The sequence below is a fragment of the Salvelinus fontinalis genome, chromosome 39 (assembly GCF_029448725.1).
Source record: "Salvelinus fontinalis isolate EN_2023a chromosome 39, ASM2944872v1, whole genome shotgun sequence".
In the NCBI taxonomy this organism is placed as follows: domain Eukaryota; kingdom Metazoa; phylum Chordata; class Actinopteri; order Salmoniformes; family Salmonidae; genus Salvelinus; species Salvelinus fontinalis.
Genome location: NC_074703.1, coordinates 11,074,005 through 11,092,379, shown reverse-complemented (window position 1 = coordinate 11,092,379; position 18,375 = coordinate 11,074,005). Strand labels below are relative to the sequence as shown.

Here is an 18,375-nt window from a genome sequence, read left to right as displayed (position 1 = left end):
AGGTATTTGAGTATATAGTCAGGGTGTGTGTGTGTGTTTGTGTGTATGTGTGTGTGTGGGAGGGTGTAGGCCTATACCGCTCCCTTACAATCCTTGTATGTTGCCAGTGACATGTAACTATGGGAACGGAGGCTGCCAGCACATGTGTGACGATACGGATGTGGGGCCGGTTTGTGGCTGTCACCAGAAGTACGCCCTGCACTCAGACAGCAAGACCTGCATCGGTGAGTGACAACAGACTGTACTTCATCTCTTTGAATAGTTTCTGCCACAAACACACACACACAAACATACAGGCACACAAACTCACTTATGTAACACACGCGCACACACACACACACACACACACACACACACACACACACACACACACACACACACACACACACACACACACACACACACACACACACACACACACACACACACACAGAGAGAGAGAGAGAGAGAGAGAGAGAGAGAGAGAGAGAGAGAGAGAGAGAGAGAGAGAGAGAGAGAGAGAGAGAGAGAGAGAGAGAGAGAGAGGCACACACATTCTCCTCAATTTGTATACAAAACAGTGTAGACTCTAAATTGACACACACATCATACACTTTTGTTCAAGCAATCAACTTCCTCAATACTCTCAAATCATATACAGTACCAGTCAAAAGTTTGGACACACCTCCAGGGTTTTTCTTTATTTTTACTATTTTCTACATTGTATAGTAATAGTGAAGACATCAAAACTATGAAATGACACATATGGAATCATGTAGTAACCAATATTTTATATTTGAGATTCTTCAAAGTAGCCACCCTTTGCCTTGATGACAGCTTTGCACACTCTTGGCATTCTCTCAACCAGCTTCATGAGGTAGTCACCTGGAATGCATTTCAATTAACAGGTGTGCCTTGTTAAAAGTTATTTTGTGGAATTTCTTTGCTTCTTAATGCGTTTAAGCCAGCCAGTTGGGTCCTGACAAGGTAGGGGGGTATACAGAAGATAGCCCTATTTGGTAAAAGATCAAGTCCATATTATGGCAAGAACAGCTCAAATAAGCAAAGAGAAACGACAGTCCATCATTACTTTAAGACATGCAGGTCAGTTAATCCAGAAAATGTCAAGAACTTTGAAAGTTTCTTCAAGTGCAGTTGCAAAAACCATCAAGCGCTATGATGAAACTGGCTCTCATGAGGACCACCACAGGAAAGGAAGACCCAGAGTTACCTCTGCTGCTGAGGATAAGTTCATTAGAGTTAACTGCACATCAGATTTCAGCACAAATAAATGCTTCACTGAGTTCAAGTAACGGACACATCTCAACATCAACTGTTCAGAGGAGACTGCGTGAATCAGGCCTTCATGTTCAAATTGCTGCAAAGAAACCACTACTAAAGGACACCAATAAAAATAAGATACTTGCTGTGGCCAAGAAACACAAGCAATGGACATTAGACCGGTGGAAATCTGTCCTTTGCTCTGATGAGTCCAAATGTGAGATTTTTGGTTTCAACTGCCGTGTCTTTGTGAGACGCAGAGTAGGTGAACGGATGATCTATGCATGTGTGGTTCCCACCGTGAAGCATGGAGGAGGAGGTGTGATGGTGTGGGGGTGCTTTGCTGGTGACACTGTCTGTGATTTATTTAGAATTCAAGGCACACTTAACCAGCATGGCTACCACAGCATTCTGCAGCAATACGCCATCCCATCTAGTTTGTGCTTAGTGGGGCTATCATTTTCTTTTCAACAAGACAATTACCCAAAACACACCTCCAGCCTGTGTAAGGGCTATTTCACCAATAAGGAGAGTGATTGAGTGCTGCATCAGATGACGTGGCCTCCGCAATCCCCCGACCTCAACCAAATTGATATGGTTTGGGAGGAGTTGGACCGCAGAGTGAAGGAAAAGCAGCCAAAAAGTGCTCAGCATATGTGGGAACTCCTTCAAGACTGTTGGAAAAGCATTCATATTGAAGCTGGTTGAGAGAATGCTAAGAGTGTGCAAAGCTGTCATCAAGGCAAAGGGTGGCTACTTTGAAGAATCTCAAATATATTTTGATATGTTTAACCCTTTTTTGGTTACTACATGATTCCATATGTGTTATTTCATAGTTTTGATGTCTTCACTATTATTCTACAAATGAAAATAGCAACAATAAAGAAAAACCCTTGAGTAGGTGTGTCCAAACTTTTGACTGGTACTGCAACTCAGTGCACATTAGAGAACATATTAATCTTAAAGCTCTGTTATTTCTCATCTGTTTTGTAGTAGATGTTATAAATGTATGAGAGAAACTGGTGAGAAGGGCTTTGTGATGAGTTAACTTCACCCCTGAGCCCTCTCTCCCTACCCCGGCCTCATCTTATTTATACACTCACAACAAAAGACAGAGGGGGAGAGATTGAGCCACTGATACATTCAGAGAGAGCGAGAGACAGAGAGAGAGAGAGAGAGAGAGATGGACAGAGAGAGAGAGAGAGAGAGATGGTCAGGAAGAGTGAGAGAGCGTTAGAGAGAGCGCAGTAACACATTTACATTTTCTAGAGAATCAACCAACCTTAAAGTGCATTCAAATGTTTCTTTTTGTCTTGAAAATATACACAAAGTCATGTGAGTAACTTGAAACTGTGAGTAATTGAATAGAAATGGAGGGCGACATTTTCGCCGTGCAAAAGTGCACAAATCTGTGTGAAAATACCGTAAACCTTATTATAATCTGGCAGTGTGATTCAATGATACATTTTTCTTGAACGATCTGTAATCCAGCTGCCAGATTATAATGAGCTTTACAGTATTTTTGCACAGATCTGTGCTCTGTTGCACCCCGAAAATGTCGCCCGGAGTTTCACGATGACGATGGTGATTATTTCCTGTCTGGGGCCTGAAGACTGCTCACCATGTTTTTGGAGATCGTGGCATGGGGAGAAGAGGGAGTAAAGAATTCTCCCCATCTAAATGTGTACTAAAAAACACCTTCCAGTGCATGTTGAAAATAGCTGATTTGCCATGTGATAGAAGAGAGTTGTATGATCAGTGTCTCTTTCCTTTATGTGTCGCTCCCTCTGGCTGTCTGTTTCTCTCTCTCTCTCTCTCTCTCTCTCTCTCTGTCTTTCTCTCTCTCTCTCTGTCTTTCTCTTTCAATCACACAATTACACCTGTACCTGTATGCACACTCCCAGACAAACAAGCACTTTGACTGCCGACAGAGTAGTCAGTGTAGTAGTAGTGTGTTAATGTCTCAGGTAGTGAAAGGAGGAATAGGGGGGGGGGGGGGGGGGATTGGGGGTTTGATCGCTAGGTAGGGCTGTGGTGGAAACTGGAAAATTAATAGTTGAGAAGTCTCAGAAGTTGAAAAACACATTCATCATCTTCATTACGCTGGAAAACTAGCCAAGTCAGTGTAACGCATGCCCATCGCTAGGCCTGAGAGACGCCAGGCCTGCATGCCACTGTTTGCCAAATGGCTAACTTTTACGCCCGGCTGTCAATGTGGCCGTATCCCGTGGCTATGGTGGCTCCGAAGCCTAACAGAGAGGAAATGTTCATGATTTTCTTTCTGGGGGAATTTGCAGAAGATAAATGATAGGTTCCAGGTAAGTGAAAGAGTTTTTCATATTTTTTTTCTTCTTTGCCTTCCTTCCAACGGACCCCAGTCCCACATTTGGCTCGGAAGCTTGGAAGCTTGGGCGTACCAAATCGTATTTTTTCTGCTTTAAAAAAAAATGCTCCAGTGTTTTTTGGGTGCACAGAGACGTTCCTGAACGTTCCCGGAGTGTTCCGAAGGGAGCCTGGCAGTGTCTGTCTGTCTGTCCGTAACGAGACAGTGATTTACAGACTCCCTTGTTTCTCCATAGCTCCTAAACAAGGTTTATCCCACCGAGTTGCTAAAGCAGATTGGCAGATACACAAACTCTTTTTCTTGTGTTACATTATGCCAGTTAGTCAAAGTCTGTACATATGCCCCCAGAAGGAGTTAAACCATTTCTGGAGTTGACTAAAATCAGATGCATCTGAGATTAAGCAAGACACTGAACACAATACCTCAGGTTTCCCCAATTGGAGGCCCGTGGGCCAAATTTGTCCCACGAGTGGTTTTATTTGGCCCTTTATTTGGCCCTAAAAGTTTTCTGAGCAAAAAAAACAAAAAAATATTATTATTATTTATTTCATTTCATTGTTGGACATAATACTGTAAAATATATATTTTGCAAATCTGTTCCCATGTATTCCCACGCATAATAGACGTGATTCCATACAAATGTAAACAAAGTTTGAAATTATTGTTTTAGTCAAATATTATATCTGTTTGGGCTTCTTGCGGTCAATTTGCGGCCTACAAATTATTTGTAATTATGTTCCGGCATCACGAACATCCACTCAAGAAAAAATTGGCTGCGGCAGAATTGAGTTGATGATCCCTGCAATACCTTGTTCTAACTGGAATTTAAAAACACACACACACACACACACACACACACACACACACACACACACACACACACACACACACACACACACACACACACACACACACACACACACACACACACACACACACACACAGGTCTTCTGTCATGTCACAAATAAACCTTTTTTCTGCGTGTTGTCATTCCTGCTGTGCTAGAACACTGGAGTAGCCCCCTCTCTCTCCCCACAAACAGATCTCTACTATACAGTATCGTCAATGCTGGGTTCTCACAGAATCTCACAGAACTGCCTTCATTTTGTGCCCATAACCTTCTCCTTTCCAGCCATGCGAGGACCAACGACATCCACGAAAGAAGAGGAAGACCTCTGAAAGAATGAAAGAAAGAGAGAAACCCTGTGCTCCTCCTCCCTCTGTCCCGTGTCTTTTTCTCGCTGACGAGAGGAAAGGCTCCTCTGTGGTCTGAGTGTCCCAACTGCTCTGTCACAGGGCCCACCTTTGACCCACCTTTGTGTAGTGCTGTCTCTGGTGCTCCTCCTCTTCCTCCTCCTCTTCCTCCCTACCTACCTCCTCCTGCTTTCTGGTGATAGTTACTGATTGCCTGTCTTGTCTGAGCATCCATGTTCAAATTCAATTCAAAAAAGATTAAATCCTTACCTCAAAGGAATTAAGATTATTAAAGGGAATTGAATTAAAGACTGGGGGGGAACTAATAAAACAATGATACAGAATTAGAGTGAACATCTCAGTTGCAGCCTGATCTAACGTTACATAGAGCTACCCACCCAAACCAAAAACAAACATCACTCCAAACAACCCCCCCTCCTTCAACCTGCAATATGCCCCCCTCCCCCTAACAGTACAACGGCCTCAACCAGCAAACAAAATCCTGTTACTGTGGAAACCCCCAAATCCCACGTCACCCACCCCCACCCATCAGCACCTCCTCCCTCATCCACCTGTAGAGACGGACCAGTAACCCTGCCTGTTTCTCAATAACACCTCCGTCATGCCCTCATCCCAGCCAGCCGCATGCATTCTCAATCTGACACGCTCTCCGTGTCTGTCAGCCCGTCCGTCAGCCCGTCCGTCTGTCCTCACCATACCTCTGTCACTAATCTACGCAACCCTTCTGCCCGTCTGTGTTTCTGTCTGTCCGGCTGCATGGGAGATCCTACTGTTCTGCATTTTCCCTTTGATTTTCCTTTTTGTTTTTAATTCAGATTTTTATTTTCTTTCATTTTCCCCCTCCTTGAATTGCGGTTACATTAATAGCAACCAACACTTGTCCTGCTGTTTTCTTACAGTGCATCGTTACTGGTTACCGTTGCTGTTCTCCTCTTAGCTGTAGTGTACTGCTATGGATTCATTCCTCCCTCCCTTCAGTGATTATTTCCTGTGTAAGTTCTGCTCTCACTCTAAACATCCCCCCTCAGAAGGCCTCCTCTAAACGGACCTTAGAACTGTTGATTCCTTAGCCCCTTAGGAGAGTCCTGGAGTCCTCCCTCCTCCTCCTCACCCTTTCTTACACAACCACACACACACACACTTTCACACGCTCATACACACGTGCACGCACCCTCGCACTCAAGCATGCACACACTCACAAGCACTCACACCCATACACCAGCACATAATTGCCCAGTCACCCATATACACACACACACACAGGCATAAACACACACGCACATACATGCACACATACATATACACACACATGCACACACACACCTAACCGTTAGTTGAGAGCCAGAAAGCCTCCATTCATTTGTGAACACTGCTTCAGAGAGTCCTTCACTTTGTCTACCAAACCTTCCCAAACTAACCGCCTGAGAAAGACCAGTAACGGGCCAAGCCAGGGGTGACCAGGGGGGGCTTTAGTTACCCCCCCCCACCCAAAATCCCCCTCCATAGGACTTTGTACATCAAAGACAGTCCAAGTTCCATTGTACTGAGTGGCAGTGCCCTGGCCCGCCCCCCCATTCAGTTCTTCAGAGAGAGATGCTCATTCAGAGCCTAATGACTCTGACGTCCCAGTGAAAGACTCCCTCTCTTCCCAAGGCCCAGTAGCGTTCCTCACCACCCCAGCCCATCCATTCTAACACAGCGTTTGCTTATGCATATCTGCAACACAGCGTTTTCTCAGCTGCATATCTGCAACACAGCGTTTGCTCAGCTGCATATCTGCATGTTCATCTTAACCGTAACCCCCGACCTTTCCCCTCTCCCTTCCCACCCCTCCCTCCATCCGCCCCCTGCCCGGCTTGGGAACATGGTTTCCAGCGTTGACTGTTAAAGCCAGTTGTGATGTGTTCCATAGACAAACAGGCAACCAGCGCTGCCCCCAGACTACCTCCTTCTCCTCTCCTCTATGCATGCCCTCTCCATCGCTCCCCCCCCCTCCACTAGTCCCCAACCCCATTTATTGATGGGTGTTCCTCCTCCCATTTACTTCTCCCATTGTGGCCCACGATGGGACGGGATTTCCTCTCTCTTCTTCTTCCCTTTTTCCCCCTCTCATCCCTTTCTTTCATTTTGTCATTCTGAAGTCCTTGTAGTCGCTCCCTCCCTCTGTAGTGTCTGTCTGATCTGGTGGCTAGCATAGCCTCTTACCCGTTGGCGTCACTCTCTCCCCTTCTTCTGTTGTCATCCTCACCCCCTTGCTTCTTACCCACACTCATGCAGCTTGTCTTGGACATGTTTGCTCATCCTTTCTTCTACTCCTCCTTCCCTTCCTCCTCCCCCCTTCCTCCTTTTCGGATGTGAGGGAATCATTGCTGAGTGTGTGTGTGGCCGTTTGATATGGAAGACAGAAACAGCAACGGCTACAACATCAACGTCAACCAACTCCCACACCCCCCTAAATTATATTTTTATTTGAACTTCTATTTTTGTCCCCTACCCCCACCCTTACCCTCGTTTAAATTTATTTCGTTTTTTTTTTGCTATCTGGGACTTTTGGATTTGTTTTTGGGATTAACACTCTAACAGGGATTTTGGCGCTTTTCCATGGCTTCTTGCTTCTTGGCTTTGGTTTTGCTCGTACGCCAAGAGGGGCTGACTTGACGTCTCGGGCGGCAGCGGGCGGTGGACATTGGGCTTCTAATTAACCTTACTGCTCACTGTTTGTCCCCTTGTCACCTGTGTTTTAGAGAGAGATGAGGCTGCAATTGAGAGCTCTGAGTTCAATGCCACGTCAATAGCTGATGTGGACAAGCGGGTGAAACGGCGGCTTCTTATGGGTAACTCTTTTCTTCCTCTTTCTATGTGTTGCCATGGCGCTTGTGCTTGTATCTCCCTTCTCTCTCTCTCTCTCTTAAATACATTTTTATTTGTATGAGTCCTTGGTACCCTCTATGTCCACCCTCAAGGTCCCAGCCTGTTGGTAAACTTCTCCAACCCTGCTCCCACCTCTCCCCATCGCCCGTCTCGGCAGAAGATACATGTTCTCTAGATTTCCCACAGTAACTAACAGTTACTCCTGTAGGCAGCTACGCGTCCCTCCAAAGATTAGACTGGTGGTCAGGCACCCCTCCTCAGGTACTGCAGAGTCTTTAGACATAAAGGAAAGTTTATGGTCAACGAATATGGTCTTGAATAACTCTGGACCATTTTGACACGGTTTCATGTTCACTATTAAGGCCAAAATGTTCCTGTAATATTTGAAACACCCTCCGTCCTTCCTTCCCCCTCCCCATGATGATACTCATGGCTTGGAGTGAACAGTACACGAGGAGCCGTTCCATCCCATTATATCTTTGGCGTTGTCATGGAGAACATCTCAGGTCGTGTCTTTGAAGGGTCTCTATCAGCAGAGTCTCTTTGGATGACATCGCGCTTCATTCAATCAAATCCACCGTCTGGAAGTCCCCGGGTGAAGGCAAATCATCAATCTTATGTTGTGAGAATGTACATTTGGATTCATTTATTCAATAAACTCTACTGCAATGCTTGCCTTGCCTACTTCCAGACAGCGGTTGTGATTGAATAGACACCTAAGTCTTTAATATTGGTGGCCTTTAACTTCCCATCCATCCTATAGCATCATGTCCATCGCATTCCCCTTGGCCAGTTACGTGTCCTGGCCTGACCCTTGAGGTACCAACATATCTGGAAGCGTACTACTCCAGGGATGTCTTTCAGAGGGCCCTTAACAAGTCATTATGGCCATATGCCCATCACCATCTTCCCGTTTCAGACTGCCACCCTACTCCTCAAGTATGCACTTGTTTGGCCTACAGGACTTGCATTTCAAGTGAGCAGATCACTCAAACAGCCTTATCGTGGCATAAAGAGCTTTCATACAAGCCCCGGACACCGTCGATGAGAGACAGGCTCCAGATACTGTATCTACACTGTAGGTTCATCAATGGATGACTCAGTCAATTAGTATAAAACAAATTAAATGAATGCACAACTGAATAAAAGCGTGAATAGTTAACCCTTTCCCGACTCAGTGGAGGAAGATGCATCCCTTCAACAGTCGTGACTGACTGTTGAACCAAAATCACTCCACAGGGTTGTTGGGAAGGGACAAACGGCATGGTTCTCAGACAACGTATGCCAATCAACTCCTAGATAACACCATTCTGTACACAGTCTGTCACCTGTGACCCTTTCTTTTCCCTCTTTCAGACCTCGAACCCCCTGTGAAGTTCTACCTGACTGTTAAAGTGTGGTTGCAATATTTCTCCTTTTAATGGAAATATCTCAACTAATCTGGACTAACCACTAAACCAGACTAAATGGGTGAACCCCCACTAATATCTAACTAAAACTGCACTTCCTTAAACCTGGGAGCCTCGAGGCAGCATTTCCATCTTGGTTTCTTATGGATCAGTTTCCTTTATTTTATATTCTTTTCTTTTCAAAGACAGAAATGGATCCAGTACAATGTACGTTGTTTACCAGCATGGAGACCTAAGTCAGTCAGTCATTCAGACATCCTGAGCTTGTATATACTGTTACTGTTATGGATTGGTGCCTGCAGGTTTCTCCCATACAGAGGCAGATCTTACTTCAACAGGTGACGACTTTGGCCTGTAAATGGGGGGGGACAAAACTCCACCTATTTCCTCTAAATGTTAACTTTTCCATCTTTCATCAGTTGAGGAATTTTTCCCCTGCCTGAGTCAGTCCTGTTGTTTTCATACCTGATGATGTCACTGTTGATGCTCCTCCCCTTCATTCCAACACTGTATCCTCCATGTTTTCTATAACCCCCATCTCTCATTTATATGACCTGTGTTATTGAGATGTTTTTAATCCCAACTTTTTTATTTGCAGTTTCCTTTTATACTTTACAGGTCTGATTAGTCTGATTGCCATGGAGACTATGGAAGTCTTTCGAACAGCCCTGAACGTCTGTTAGATTTGACATTCATTCGTCTGCCTGCTTTGACACACAGCTTTCCTGACTCTCTCTGTGCGTCTGCTGCTGCTATTTTCTCTGCAGACACTGCCATAGGCTTTGTCCCATAGCACTGGAGCCCAGATTGATCAAGATAGATTCAACTGGAACCTGGGCTATAATGAAAAATAGATGGAGAAAAGCCTGATAGAGAGAGCGAGAGGAAAGAGGAAAGAGTGAAGAATGTGAAAGTTCTAGCACAGAAAAAGCCAGGTTTTTTCAAAGTTCTACTCATTTAGGATTAATCCAGCGTGTGCTGGACATGTGATGAGGCTGGGTGTGAGAGAGAGAGAGAGAGAGAGAGAGTGTAGTGCTATAGCTACACAGACCTCGGCTGATGAGGAGTCCAAATAAACCACTCACCTAGGACAGATGGGCTGAGCTGGGCATGTGTGTGTGTGTATGGATAGTGTGATTTCAGGACCGGGGCAGCGCTGACAGCTGGATTAGGTGCCCATGACACAGTGAAGGGGGATCCTGTTAGCTAGGCCCTGCTGAAAGACGATCGTGCCCCTACAGTCAGTATGCGTGGGGAGGGTTGATGGGACTTGGCATGATGCTTAATAAAGCACAACCACTCCTCTTTTCTCATGACTCCCTCTTAATCAATAGAACATGTGTCTTACTAGGAGAGAGAGCGAGAGAGAGGGGAGAGAGAGAGAGGGACAGAGAGAGAGCGAGAGAGAGGGGAGAGAGAGAGAGGGACAGAAAGAGAGAGAGAGGGGGGACTGCATGGAGATTTGACTGGTCAGCATGTCTGTGTGTGTGAGGAGTATGAGGTACGTTTGTGCGTGTGTGCCCCCACTCTCTATCTCTCCGCTCCTGACGTCAGCAGAGCAGGTCAGTCAAGTCTGCCCAGAGCATGTGTGAGCATGGCAGGTATCTTAGAGATGGATGAGAGGAGAGAGAGAGAGACAGTGAGATGGAGGGGTGTGATGATGGGGGTATTTGGTGGGCAAGTCAGGGGTGTCTCTGTTGATTTGTACTGGCTCTCAGCCAACACACCACTGGCCCTGCTGCCGCTGCTCACACAAACAAGACAGACGAGTAATCTTCATCTGTCACCACGGAGATGAGAGCTGGTTCCCTTGAACGGGTCCCTCCAACCGTCAGTCTCCCCCAGAATGTCTCCAATGGAAACTCCCCCAAACCACCACTCCCCTTTACAAAAAATAGGTGTTACCCTGTCCATCTTCCTCAGCTTCAGCATGTTGAAATTGAGACACAGGGAAGTGGAAAGGATGGCTGTGAATAGAAGAGTGTTAGCCTTTGTAGCGCAGTTGCGATACAGTGTGCATGAGACAGAAACATTCAGGGGTGGGAGAGGGGAGGAAGAGGGGAGGAGGTTCAGAGGGGCTGTTCGGGGGTAGGCTTTGCATGTTCAGTACATCAATCAGAGTGTGTTTGGGCGGACGGCGGGTCTGTGTTCCTGTGTGCAGCCTCTTGCCCTGGGGATGGGGATGGGCGGGCCTGGCTCATCAGAGCAGGAGAGGGGCTCTGAGCAGGACTCACGCTAAGCTAATTATAGGGCCCATTGCCTTCAGTAGTATAAATCAGTCTGACCCATTAACAGCCCCATGCACACACACACACACACACACACACCTGAGTGGGACGTTGGCAGGGGTCCACTGCCATACCCTACAGCACCCATCAGACAAGCTACACTATATATACAAAAGTATGTGGACACCCCTTCAAATTAGTGGATTCGGTTATTTCAACCACACCCATTGCTGACAGGTGTATATAATCAAGCACACAGCCATGTAATCTCCATGGACAAAAATTGGCAGTAGAATGGCCTTACTGTGGCACCGTTTTAGAATGACATCTTTCCAACAAGTCAGTTCGTCACATTTCTGCCCCGGTCAACTGCAAGTGCTGTTATTGTGAAGTGGAAACATCTTGGAGCAACAACGGCTCAGCCTCAAAGTTGTAGGCCACACAAGCTCACAGAACAGGACCATTGAGTAGCGTGTACAATTAGTCTGTCCTCGGTTGCAACACTCACTACCGAGTTCCAGACTGCTTCTGGAAGTAACATCAGCACAAGAACTGTTCGTCAGGAGCTTCATGAAATGGGTTTCCATGGCCGAGCAGCTGTACACAAGCCTAAGATTACCATATGCAATGCCAAGCGTCGGCTGAAGTGGTGTAAAGTTAGCTGCCATTGGACTGTGGAGCATTGGAAACGCGTTCTCTGGAGTGATGAATCAAGCTTCACCATCTGGCAGTCCGACGGTCAAATCTGGGTTTGGCGGATGCCAGGAGAACGCTACCTGCCACAATGCATAGTGGCAACTGTAAAGTTTGGTGGAGGAGTAATAATGGGCTGGGGCTGTTTTCCGTGGTTCGGGCCTCTTAGTTCCAGTGAATGGAAATCTTAACGCTTCAGCATACAATGACATTCTAGACGATTCTGTGCTTCCAACTTTGTGGCAACAGTTTGAGGAAGGCCCTTTCCTGTTTCAGCATGACAATGCCCCCGTGCACAAAGCGAAGTCCATACAGAAATGGAACATCTTTGAGATGAATTAGAACGCTGACTGCGAGCCAGGCCTAATCACCCAACATCAGTGCCCAACCTCACTAATGCTCTTATGGCTGTGGAAGCAAGTCCCCGCAGCAATGTTCCAACATCTAGTGCAAAGCCTTCCCAGAAGAATGGAGGCTGTTATAGCAGCAAAGGGGGGACCAACTCCATATTAATGCCCATGATTTTGGAATGAGATGTTCGACAACCAGGTGTCCACATACTTTTGGTCATGTAGTGTACCAGGAAGATAGAGTATCTCTCCTTCCCCTATTCCCTCTGTGTTTTCCTTTTCTGGGAATTAGGTTCAGTATCCCAAAAAGTTATCTGCAGTTCTATGAAACACACCGGCAGCCTCATTGAAGTAGAGCCATTTTGCCACTGACAGCTTCCCTGTGGTGGTAGAATCTGGCCATCATGCTGGCTCTCACAGCACCCAACCGGCAGTTTGCTTTTGCTGCAAATAGACAGCCATGTTGGATCAGCCCGTTGATGAGATGCCGTCAGTCCGTGACACTGCACTCATTGACAGTATTTTGCTAATGCTGTGACCTCTAGAGCCGGGCATGGTAGCTAGCCAGTCTGAAAGGGTTTATCCTCTTCCCTCCTCCCTTAAAGCAAGCGCAGAACCTCTTTGCATTTAATGAGCTGGGAATAGGTGCCAGAGAGACAAGTGCACCATCTCTCATTTGCATACATGTCCATGTCCAAAGAGCCAGAGCCATTTCAGCGTCTTCTGTCACCTTTAAAGGGATAGTTTGGGATTTTGGCTGAACTCCTGGATACCATTTTTATGCCTTTGTGTCCAGTATGAAGGAAGTTAGAGGTAGTTTTGCGAGCCAATGCTAACTAGCATTATCACTAGCTGTACCCAAAGACTTCCAGTCTTTGTGCTAAGCTAGTTAGCCTTTCTCTCGAAACTACTTCTTAACTTCCTTCATACAGGACGCAGAGACATAAAAATGGTATCAATGAGTTTGGGGAAGTAGATAAATGATCCCTTTAACTAAGCACATTCAACTGAGTTTTTTCCAGGACATATCAGAAGCCTGCCAGACCCAAGTAGTTAATCTGAAACTGTTCTTTATTAAATATAGTAGCCTATTATTGAGCCCCGTTCTAATAACAGTGTACAGTTTCACCGTCCTCAGCAGTATCTGACACCCATTGGGGATTAGTGAGCTCAGCTTTCCTAAAGCAACATTGGGCTTCGCAGGTGAAGTGGAGATGCCATTAGGTGCTGTTTGTTTTGGGATTAGCTCAGGCAATATTCACAAGTCAGAGCAAACCTTATCTTGGCCACATACAAGAACATTTTTCCTGGAGTCAAAATATACACATTCGGTCCTAGGTACTACTACTCGATCCCGCCACTAACTATATTTTAGATTCTCATGTTTTCTCTACTTAACCTTCAGTATCGTTTTTGACTAAATGTTTTCTTGTCATTTTTGGAAACAGGGCTTTCCTGTCTTAACTAGGCTACTGAGTTCCTCTCCTTATCAACTCATGTTGCCCATTAATCTCTTATTTATGTTTTGTAGAAATCTGTCTTTCTCTAAATTGGTCTACTAGGTGTTCCAATCAGTTATGTTCAACAGAGAATCCTGAGTATGAGTTTAAAGTTGGTCTATGACATGTTTATGAACCGTCTATGAAACTCCAACTGTGTACCGTCTCATAACCTGTCACTGGTCTGATGGATAACTATAATGTCTTGACACGTGCTTAGTATTGTGGAAATGAAGTCTGAATGGGTATGATGAAAAAGCAATATGCCCTGAATACATGACATCACCCTGTTGTGTATTTCTCCATTGTATGTAGCCTCTTCTCAACCCACCCGTCATATCTTCACTGTCTACTGTTTCTCTCTTTAGCCTCCGTTCTGCTCTTTAGATATGCGTGCCAGTCAGTAGGTTAACACCCCTCCCCTGCCCCCGCCCCGCCTCTCTTTTCTCCCACTGTATATTTTTGTTTTACCCAGAAACCTGTGCGGTGAACAATGGCGGCTGTGACCGGACGTGCAAGGACACGGCTACAGGGGTACGCTGCAGCTGCCCCGTGGGATTCACCCTGCAGCCAGACGGCAAGACCTGCAAAGGTCAGTGTATAGGTGTGTGTGTGTCCGTGTGGCCCTACTGTCCCCTACTGTCCCCTACTGCTCTCCTCTATCTTCTTTACTTCCCCCTCCCTCTCTCCATGTGACGAGCGGCTTTTACGCATGCCTTGATAGCACCCCACCCTTTAGTGTGCTCGTTTCATCTTAAGAACACACTGCTAGTGCTGTTAACAATGGAGGCACATTCCGTATCAGCACTCAACCGTATTTGGCAAATGTAACGCTATATGGGCAAGTTATGTGGTATTGAACGGTACTGAGTTGAGAGGATCCTATGCGGAGGTGTTCCAGGGGTCTGGTATCTGTGGCTGGTATGAGTGGTATCTGAGTGATCTTGGGCCAAGACCAACCAACCCTGCGGCACGAAGTTCACTTCCCCTCCTCGCATGGAGGAGAGAGAGACTCCGGTCTCCGGCGCGGTCACTGGCAGGGCTGCTGTTGTTGTTGTTGATGTTGCCGCCAAACGTTTCCACTTCCCAAATTCCGCCTGTGATGTCAAAGACGGCGACCCAGGCCCTACCGGGCTGCCACACAGACACAGTGAAATTGACTTTTTTTCTAGCAGATAGTTGATTGAGGCTTGTCCCTAAACAAACAGGACCGTTGATGGTTCTGACCCCAGGGTCACCTGAAGGGAAAATACAGTGGTTCATGTGGAGCTGTGTTGTTGGTTTCAGGGATCGTTGATGTGTCTGAGGAACAGCGACACTGCGGTCTGGCTTGCATGAGACACACTTGGGTGCATCTCAAGCGTATCGTGGCTACTTTCTCTCCTCGTCTCCTAATCTCCTTTCCTTCATCTGCACTGATCGGAAAGTAGAGACTGGGGAAGAGAAAACAAAAGGGCTGAGAGTTTTCCTCGGGCTGTTGAGATGAGTTGGTTCACATCAGAATAGTTGAAGAAGAGCTACACTGAGGATGTGGGGAGTGCTGTTACATCGCTGCTCAACCTATTCTGCCAACATGTGACAAGACATGTTTGAGGAGGGGAACTGCTGTAGGAGTCGCCATAGCAATGACTTGTAGGTTACATGGCGGCGACTCTTCGTGTGTGTGTGTGTGTGTGTGTGTGTGTGTGTGTGTGTGTGTGTGTGTGTGTGTGTGTGTGTGTGTGTGTGTGTGTGTGTGTGTGTGTGTGTGTGTGTGTGTGTGTGTGTGTGTGTGTGTGTGTGTGTGTGTGTGTGTGTGTGTGTGTGTATTTCGTGTCAAGAAGTTTGAGAATGTGGCATGTAAGTGTGAAATACTGGACCCGGGGCTGTCTGGCTGGTAGGCAGACGACGCGACGGCAAACTTTGAGCTGTTTGAACAGTGAGGCCCACGCTGCACTGTCTCTCTCTTTGTCTCTCACACACATATAGTACCCACACACAGACCCACACAGCGCCACCCAGCTGTATAGTGGGGAGACACAACAGAGGGTGGTTACAGAGAGCATTACTACCTACCACCATCCAGCATAGAGAATAGGCATATCGTTCATTCTCAGTTGTCATGTCAGCTCTTTAGTTGAAGTGAGGCAGAGCATGGGGACAGTTTTGTTTGGACATATTATATCAGAGGCATTATAATGGCGAGTGAAACCAGTTGATAATGATATATCGTAGAATCCTCTATGGCAACACCATTGTCTGCAAACAAGGTGAGCTGTGACTGGAAGGGTCCAGCCCTGCGTTGGATGTGAGAAAACATCTAGTCTCTCTGGCGCTCCGATGTCAAGTTCAAACCCCAGCAGCTTGTGTGAACAACTTCCACTCCCGTCTGTCTCCCGTCTGCCTTTGATTTGTGTGCTTAACAGGACAACCAAGCCTTTATGGTGCAGGAAAATGAAAAGTTAGCCTCTCCTGTGTTTTCCGGGGGCGAGTTGAGTGGAGAAGATGGATAGGGCTGCAGTCCAGCTGTGCACCGCCCAGATAATTTGGCTGAGTTTGGCCCCTGGGCTCCATAAATCCACCAGTGATTGACCTGATCTGAGCTGGAGCTGAGAGACAGCACCACATCCATCACCCATCACCATCCATCAGCTGGGCATGAAGTGGTAGAGGGTGGAGGGATGGAGCAGGAAAACATGGAGAGAGCCATCTGCCACTGACTGCAAACACACACACACCTACTTGCATGATAGACATGCACATGCAGGCACGGTGCATATACACACATGTGCATGCACGCACAAGTTGACCATACACTCGTCAGCAATCAATACACACATCCACTCTGAGTACACATCCACACTGACTACACACAAAAGCACACACTCAAACATATCAGGAAGGGAAACTATAAACTCTGAACTCCTCTCCAGTCTCCACCCAGCCAGCATTACTTCTGTCTGTCCCCGTCCGGGACAGATCATCTCCCACTGCACCTAGTCAGTCAGCCAGGGGTTTTATTGATCATTAAAGAGATTTTATTCAGACCACCTGTCCCACCTTGTCGCCATGCTACCCCCTGCCTGGACCAAAGCGTCTTGTAACCTTTGTAACAGCACACACACATCTCCTGATCTGTGACAGGTTAAAAGGGCTGACAGGGTCTTGGCTAAGCTAGCTGATATCACAGCTGAGCTGACCACAGGAGTGTAGTGTGTGACTGTGCCCTAATGTCGAATATTGAAGATAGTCATGTGTTATAGCAAATCGGGTTGTGCCAGTGGTGTGTTGTAACGTGCAGATAGGCCCAGGGGGTAGAGGTGTTTTTATAGCATAGAGATAGTGGGTAGTGATGTGTTGTTAATGTAGATAGAGTATTGTAGACAGCAGTTTGTGGTTTTGTGAGGTTAGTTGTTAGCTGGGAGGTAAATGTCATGCTGTGAGGTACTGTAGACAGTAGACTGCTCTGTCTCTCTGCTCTGTCTCTCTGTGTGCCAGACCCGGTGGGACCTGCATCATCCTGCCCCCCCCTAACATAATCATTTCAATATAAACTATTTAGGGCATGTTTAAATCCCAGGCGTCTGATAAACAGCCTTTCATCTGCGCTGACAGACGAGACGGTTCCCTAACTCCACGATGACAGACGTGCCAATGGAAGGAGGCGTTTTTATCACATGGCTCTCCTGCGGACGGAGGGAGAGACGGAGGGGAGAGGGGGAGAGGCGGAGGGAAGAGAGGGAGAGGCGGAGAGGCGGAGAGGGAGAGGGAGAGACGGAGGGAAGAGGGAGAGACGGAGGGAAGAGAGGGAGAGGCGGAGGGAAGAGAGGGAGAGGCGGAGAGAGAGGGAGAGACGGAGGGAAGAGAGGGAGAGGGAGAGGCGGAGGGAGAGACTGAGGGAAGAGAGGGAGAGGCGGAGAGAGAGAGGGAGAGGCGGAGAGAGAGAGAGGGAGAGACGGAGGGAAGAGAGGGAGAGGCGGAGGGAGAGAGGGAGAAGAAAAGTGATTTTGTGAACAGTTTCCAGATGTTTGATTAGAAGGTGCGTATCGGGGGTGGATGAGTTGTGTGTGTGTGTGTGTGTGTGTGTGTGTGTGTGTGTGTGTGTGTGTGTGTGTGTGTGTGTGTGTGTGTGTGTGTGTGTGTGTGTGTGTGTGTGTGTGTGTGTGTGTTTACACGTTTGCATTATGTGTGTGTGTGTGTGTGTGTGTGTGGTCGGTGCAGGGAGACTGAGCTGCTCAGTTGTACAGTGTGTGTATGGGCACCTGAGACACGTCCCCACTGGCCTGCATTCCTCTCCCCAGTACCAGCGAAAGCCTGAACACACACACACACATCCAGTAATCCAATCAAAGAGCCATTACAGTAGTCACTTAACACAGACAAGGAGAAACCAGGTGATAGGCTACAAGCTCGTTGGGTTATAAGGGGACATATTTTATGTGGCTAAGCTAATCTCAGTAAATCAACTGTATCATAGTCAGCAACACCTTTGATTCTCACCCTCACTTTCCCACCTACCACTCCCAC

General features: G+C 46.9%; 1 protein-coding gene across 7 annotated transcripts in view; it reads left to right on the top strand.

Moving 5' to 3' along the window:
- Positions 1-107: 107 nt before the first annotated feature.
- scube1 (signal peptide, CUB domain, EGF-like 1) overlaps positions 108-18,375 on the top strand; it is a gene marked incomplete at its 5' end in the record, with an annotated part of 48,533 nt that continues 30,265 nt past the window's right edge. For 2 of the 7 annotated variants that reach the window (XM_055905121.1, XM_055905120.1), the window contains 4 exon segments: positions 108-224; positions 2,791-2,844; positions 7,564-7,653; positions 14,345-14,461. In XM_055905121.1, coding sequence (XP_055761096.1) covers positions 108-224; positions 2,791-2,844; positions 7,564-7,653; positions 14,345-14,461 — 378 coding nt within the window. 7 annotated transcript variants of the gene reach the window in all.